Raw genomic sequence first — 7,230 nt, forward strand, 5'->3', positions numbered from 1 at the left:
TTTCACCTTGTCCTTGTGCTAGTCTCCACCCCCCTCCAGGTGTCGCCCATCTTCCCCAATTATCCCCTGGGTATTTATACCTGTTTTCTGTCTGTGCCAGGTCATCTTGTTTGTTCAAGACTACCAGCGTTTAGTGTCTCAGCGCCTGCTTCTTCCAGTCTCTCTTTTCTCGCCCTCCTGGTTTTGACCCCTGCTTGTCCTGACTCCGAGCCCGCCTGCCTGCCGTCCTGTACCTTTGCCACCACTCTGGATTACCGACCTCTGCCTGACCTGACCCTGGGCCTGCCTGCCATCCTGTACCTTGGCCCCACTCTGGATTACCTACCTCTGCCTGACCTGACCCTGGGCCTGCCTGCCGTCCTGTACCTTGGCCCCACTCTGGATTACCTACCTCTGCCTGACCTGACCCTGGGCCTGCCTGCCGTCCTGTACCTTGGCCCCACTCTGGATTACCTACCTCTCCTGACCTGACCCTGGGCCTGCCTACAGTGCTGTACCTTGGCCCCACTACTCTGGATTACAGACCTCTGCCTGCCTTGACCTGTCGTTTGCCTGCCCCTGTTGTTACAATAAACATTGTTACCTCTACACAGTCTGCACAAGGGTCTTACCTGAAACCTGATATATAGTACATTCACATGTTCAGTCTTAAAGTGTCAGAGATTATATGATACAGCAGAGAGAACAGTCCTTCTAGACTCCATGTTAGATCAACTATTATACAGTAGAGAACAGTCCTTCTAGACTCCATGTCAGATCAACTATTATACAGTAGAGAACAGTCCTTCTAGACTCCATGTTAGATCAACTATTATACAGTAGAGAACAGTCCTTCTAGACTCCATGTTAGATCAACTATTATACAGTAGAGAACAGTCCTTCTAGACTCCATGCTAGATCAACTATTATACAGTAGAGAACAGTCCTTCTAGACTCCATGTTAGATCAACTATTATACAGTAGAGAACAGTCCTTCTAGACTCCATGTTAGATCAACTATTATACAGTGGAGAACAGTCCTTCTAGACTCCATGTTAGATCAACTATTATACAGTAGAGAACAGTCCTTCTAGACTCCATGTTAGATCAACTATTATACAGTAGAGAACAGTCCTTCTAGACTCCATGTTAGATCAACATTTATACAGTAGAGAACAGTCCTTCTAGACTCCATGTTAGATCAACATTTATACAGTAGAGAACAGTCCTTCTAGACTCCATGTTAGATCAACTATTATACAGTAGAGAACAGTCCTTCTAGACTCCATGTTAGATCAACTATTATACAGTAGAGAACAGTCCTTCTAGACTCCATGTTAGATCAACTATTATACAGTAGAGTGTGACATTTTCTGTGTGTTTATCCACTCGTATATATAGAATAATGCTGCTTTTCTAATAACCAACTTGGTTGGGTTCATGCGAGTAACTGATTGACTGTACAGTTCATGGGAGTAATCCATACTATCACTGTATAAGCAATTTCACAGTACACCCAGAACATTGCTCTGGGAACCAAAAGGAGTATCTCAGTTTCAAGGTGAGAAGCCTGGTGTGGTATCAGTCAGTCTCAAGCAGGAACCAACAGGAGTATCTCAGTTTCAAGGTGAGAAGCCTGGTGTGGTATCAGTCAGTCTCACGCAGGAACCAACCGTGCTGATATGACTTGTTTGTGTCGCAGTATAAAGAGTCTCAAATCAAATCAAATCAAACTTTATTTGTCACATGCTCCGAATACAAGAAGTGTAGACTTTTACAGTGAAAAATTACTTACGAGCCCTTAACCAACAGTGCAGTTCAAGAAGAGTTAAGAAAAATATTTTGCAAGTAGACTAAAATAAAAAGTAATAAAAATAAAAATTAACATCAATAAACCTCTATGACTGTGATAATAAAGATTGATTAATTTCCTTTGAATTTGAGTCCTTAGTGGTGAATTTCCACGACAACAGAGAGAACAGTCTTTCTGTTATCAAGTCATTGTATTGCTATTGCATATGGTCTGTTATTTTTATTATAATGTATTATACATTTGCATTGTTATATATTACATGTACTTGACAAGGTAAATTGAATAAGCAGAAAATAGTTTCTCATTGATAGTACTTAGCTAAATCTTATTTAGTAGTTCAGAGAGTACCGAGGATGAATCCTATTTCTCACAGATCCATCTGTATTTATAGTAACAGTAATAGTCCCACCATGCTCCTGTGTCTGATGACCAGGAGTAGAAATACACACAGTCCTCAGCTACACCACCATTAGGCTCTCCACTGTACCAATACCTGTAGGAGAAACAACACATAGAATCAGGCTGTCCACTGTTCCAATACCTGAAGGAGAAACAACACAGAATCAGGCTGTCCACTGTACCAATACCTGTAGGAGAAACAACACAAAGAATCAGGCTGTCCACTGTTCCAATACCTGTAGAAGAAACAACACATAGAATCAGGCTGTCCACTGTTCCAATACCTGTAGGAGAAACAACACATAGAATCAGGCTGTCCACTGTTCCAATACCTGTAGGAGAAACAACACATAGAATCAGGCTGTCCACTGTTCCAATACCTGTAAGAGAAACAACACATAGAATCAGACTGTCCACTGTTCCAATACCTGTAGGAGAAACAACACATAGAATCAGGCTGTCCACTGTTCCAATACCTGTAGGAGAAACAAAACATAGAATCAGGCTGTCCACTGTTCCAATACCTGTAGAAGAAACAACACATAGAATCAGGCTGTCCACTGTTCCAATACCTGTAGGAGAAACAACACATAGAATCAGGCTGTCCACTGTTCCAATACCTGTAGGAGAAACAACACATAGAATCAGACTGTCCACTGTTCCAATACCTGTAGGAGAAACAACACATAGAATCAGGCTGTCCACTGTTCCAATACATGTAGAAGAAACAACACAGAATCAGGCTGTCCACTGTTCCAATACCTGTAGGAGAAACAACACACAGAATCAGGCTGTCCACTGCTCCAATACCTGTAGGAGAAACAACACAGAATCAGACTGTCCGCTGTTCCAATACCTGTAGGAGAAACAACACATAGAATCAGGCTGTCCACTGTTCCAATACCTGTAGGAGAAACAACACAGAATCAGACTGTCCGCTGTTCCAATACCTGTAGGAGAAACAACACATAGAATCAGGCTGTCCAATTTGAACCTCCTACTCCAGACAGTGATTTCATTGTGACACAGAATTCATTAATGTCTTACTTTGTGGTCAGTCGTGTGTCGTCCACCCATTTCCAGGTCCCCTCAGTAACAGAGTCAGTCAGACCAATCCAGACATAGTCCTTTCGTCCACATAACCAGTTGACTAATGTCTGCAGTTGTGGAAGAGAGACAACATTGTTAATACATAGTTTTCTCTCTCTCTCTCTGTCACCCTCTCTCTTTCTCACACACCTGTTTCTCTTGGCTGTTGATAACCACCAGGTCTGCTCCTCTGTCTCTGCAGTCCTGTCTGCTCTCCTCCCAGGATTTTAACTCAGTAGAGACGTAGTAACAACTGCTACCAAGCTTCTTCCATCCTTGAGGACACACTGTAAGTTGAAAATGTCTTGCTTTAGTCACTTTAATACAACATTGAATTAAGTATCAATCAGACACTCAAGGAAGAAACTAACTAATGGATGGTTTGGAAGTCAGTTTTTTTCTCACATATTTCCTTTAATGTAAGTTGAATTTCCTGTTTGTAAGTGACATGTGAACTGATACAGAGACTGTCAAACAGAACAGTCATGAGACAATTTGACTCACCTTTCTCAACTGTAGATTTTTTCAGACGTTCTATCTCTTTCTGTAGCTGGTAGCTCTCTTTGGTCAGGGTGTTGTATCTGGTCTGTAGCTGGTAGCTCTCTTTGGTCAGGGTGTTGTATCTGGTCTGTAGCTGGTCTCTCTCTACGGTCAGGGTGTTGTTGCTAGTCTGTAGCTGGTCTCTCTCTGCAGTCAGGTTGTTGTCGCTTGTCTGTAGCTGGTCCCTCTCTTTGGTCAGGGTGTTGGAGCTGGTCAACTGGTTTCTCTCTGTGAAATAATATGATCATTGAACAAGGTAACAGTGGAAAAGTTAATCAGACATGACCAGTGTTGGGGTCAGTTGCATTTCAATTCCAGTCAATTCAGGAAGTACACTGAAATTCCAATTGATTTCCAATTCCTGGAGTTGAAATTTGGTGTACTTTCTGAATGGAATTGACTGGAATGTAAATGTAATTGAACCCTGGTCGTAACACCACTGATGATGAGGAATGTTTGAGTGAGAACAAATCAAACTCACGGTAGAGTAACAGGCCTGTGATCCCAGCCAGTAGGAGAACACACAGCAGCCCCAGACACACTGCAGCAGCTCCAGAGTATCTCTTCCAACACTGACAAGACACTGAAGCACAAATTATTACCACAAGAACTTGCTCTTTAACAGCGTTGTATTAGCGTCTGCTTTTGTGTCCATTTGCTGCTTGAATCAGTGAGGGAAATACACAAGCTTGAAATTGAACAGAACACCAGAACTGAGTTCCAGCACCTCACATATTCTACTGCTTGAGTTCCAGAACCTCTTACAGAATATTGGCTTAAACATATTGCAGAGTTCAGGCACCCAAAATGACTGGCGGCACCTATTTCAATCACAATCAAATTTCATTTGTCATTTGCTTCGTAAACAACAGATGTATGCTAATAGTGAAATGCTGACCTATGGGTCATTTTCCAACAATGCCGAGTTGAAGATACAACATATAAAATAGTGACACAAGAAATAAATACACAGTGAATAACGAAGAAGAATAACAAGTCTAAATAAAATGGCTACAGTGCATTTGGAAAGTATTCAGACCTCTTGACTTTTTCTACATTTTGTTACGTATTTATTCTGAAATTGATTCAATAGTTTTTTTCCCTCATCCATAAACATGGTCTTCATCAATCTACACACAGAGCCTTTTTAGTACAATGTTCACTATTCGAGCAACAGCCCAACTCTTATGCTCGCGAACGGGTCAACATTTCCTTCCTGACTGGCTTCAGCAACAGCCCAACTCTTATGCTAGCGAACGGGTCAACATTTCCTTCCTGACTGGCTTCAGCAACAGCCCAACTCTTATGCTAGCGAACGGGTCAACATTTCCTTCCTGACTGGCTTCAGCAACAGCCCAACTCTTATGCTAGCGAACGGGTCAACATTTCCTTCCTGACTGGCTTCAGCAACAGCCCAACTCTTATGCTAGCGAACGGGTCAACATTTCCTTCCTGACTGGCTTCAGCAACAGCCCAACTCTTATGCTAGCGAACGGGTCAACATTTCCTTCCTGACTGGCTTCAGCAACAGCCCAACTCTTATGCTAGCGAACGGGTCAACATTTCCTTCCTGACTGGCTTCAGCAACAGCCCAACTCTTATGCTAGCGAACGGGTCAACATTTCCTGCTGGACTTCCTTCCTGACTGGCTTCCTCCGTGCAGCTCGGCCGGGCCCGTCTCTCTCCAGAGGAGAGGCAACGGTGAATCAGCACTAGGAGCTGCCTATACGGTGGCCAGGTTGGTCACTTTGTCTCCACTTGTTCCCTGCGTCCAGTAAAAGTGGTGGCTTGGCAGTAGTGGGGGATATACTGTTGAGCCAAATCGCCTGCCCATCTCCCCCCCAGACCCCTGCTTGACGGCGCCCTCGTGTGGCAGAGTCAGGCTTTTCCTCTGCCTGCTCTCATCGACTCAGGCGCTGACGAGAGTTTCCTGGACCCTGGTGTCGTTACCCAGTTGGACTCTGTTCCACTCCATTCACCCCTCGATGCCAACGCTCTCAACGGACAGCTCCTCGCCCGTGTCTGGGAGAGGACCGTCCCTGTCATCCTGCATCTCTTTGGAAACCACCAGGAAAGGATCAGTTTCCACATAATCGACTGTCCTCACTCTCCCCTGGTTCTTGGCCATCCATGGTTAAAGTTGCACAACCCTCAGATCCACTGGACCGTCGGAAGGGTAACCACTTGGAGTTCATTCTGTCACTAGAATTGTCTACATTCTGCCCCTGCCTTGTCTTTGCCCCAGTCCATTCCAGAACCTCCGGACCTGTCATCAGTTCCTCCAGAGTGTCACGATCTAGCTCCTGTGTTCAGCAAGCACCACGCCCTGTAGCTGCCGCCTCATCGGCCATACGACCGCGCCATCGACCTCCATTCTAGCGCTCCTCTCCCCTGTAGCCGGTTGTATAACCTCTCTCGCCCCGAGCAGGAGGCCATGGAGAGGTACATCCAGTATTCCCTGGTTTCAGGACTTATCAGGCCTTCTTCCTCTCAGGTGGGTGCTGGTGTTTTCTTTGTAAATAAAAAGGATGGGTCACTGAGGCCGTGCATAGACTTCCGTGGGCTGAATAACATCACAGTGAAGAACAAGTTTCCTTTGCCATTCATCAGTTCTGCTTTTGCCCCCCTCCATGGTGTCACGGTGTTCACCAAACTCGACCTCCAGAATGCCTACCACCTTGCCCGTATCAGAGAGGGGGACGAGTGGAAAACTGCGTTTAACTCACCACTTGGCCACTTTGAGTATTTGTTCATGCCTTTTGTTCTTACTAACGCCCCTGCTGTTTTCCAGAACCTGGTCAATGATGTGCTGAGGGATGTGATTGGACGCTTCGTTATTGTCTATTTTGATGACATTCAGATTTTTTCTAAGGACCCTGAGGCTCACCAGCAACACTTTCGCCAAGTTCTCCAACGGCTGTGGGAGAATATTTGTCAAAGCTGAGAAATGTGAGTTCCATGCTTCCTCTGTGTCTTTCCTAGGTTATATTATTGGACCCCGCCAAGACATGGCAGTCACAGAGTTGCCTGCGCCCTCTAACCTGAAGCAGCTAAAGCATTTCCTGGGGTTTGCCAATTTTTACAGACGTTTCATCCGCAACTACAGCCGTCTGGAAGCACCTCTCACCACTCTCACCTCCCCCTCAACTCCGTTCCACTGGACCCCTGAGAAAGAGGCAGCGTTCCTGGAACTCAAGCGTCGCTTCACCTCCGCTCCGGTCCCTACTCAGCCCGACCCAGAACTCCAGTTCATCGTGGAGGTGGACTCCTCCGACACCGGGGGAGGTGCTGTTCTGTCTCAACGTTCCCCCTCTGATCAGAAGGTCCACCCATGTGCATTCTTTTCCCGTAAGCTCTCACCTGCAGAGAAGAATTTTGACATCGGTAAACGGGAACTCCTGGCAGTTAAG

General features: G+C 45.2%; 1 protein-coding gene across 1 annotated transcript; it reads right to left on the reverse strand.

Moving 5' to 3' along the window:
- Nucleotides 1-1,697: 1,697 nt before the first annotated feature.
- Nucleotides 1,698-4,604, reverse strand: LOC120039819 (CD209 antigen-like protein C). The gene is made up of 6 exons (XM_038985189.1): nucleotides 4,553-4,604; nucleotides 4,302-4,403; nucleotides 3,785-4,048; nucleotides 3,431-3,567; nucleotides 3,239-3,348; nucleotides 1,698-2,285 (listed from the first exon to the last, which is right to left on the reverse strand). The coding sequence occupies exons 1-6, from the start codon at nucleotides 4,602-4,604 to the stop codon at nucleotides 2,153-2,155; spliced, it is 798 nt and encodes a 265-aa protein (XP_038841117.1). The 3' UTR covers nucleotides 1,698-2,152.
- Nucleotides 4,605-7,230: the final 2,626 nt, after the last annotated feature.

Source organism: Salvelinus namaycush, unplaced genomic scaffold (assembly GCF_016432855.1).
Source record: "Salvelinus namaycush isolate Seneca unplaced genomic scaffold, SaNama_1.0 Scaffold302, whole genome shotgun sequence".
NCBI lineage: Eukaryota > Metazoa > Chordata > Actinopteri > Salmoniformes > Salmonidae > Salvelinus > Salvelinus namaycush.

Excerpts from the sequence above, each read along its gene's own strand:
- LOC120039819 (XM_038985189.1), bottom strand. The coding sequence starts at position 4,604 with ATGTTTAAGCCAATATTCTGTAAGAGGTTCTGGAACTCAAGCAGTAGA. Across the intron at positions 4,404-4,552 it reads GAACTCAAGCAGTAGAATAT|TGTCTTGTCAGTGTTGGAAG; the intron begins GTGAGGTGCTGG and ends TTTGTGCTTCAG. Across the intron at positions 3,568-3,784 it reads AAAATCTACAGTTGAGAAAG|TGTGTCCTCAAGGATGGAAG; the intron begins GTGAGTCAAATT and ends TTCAACTTACAG.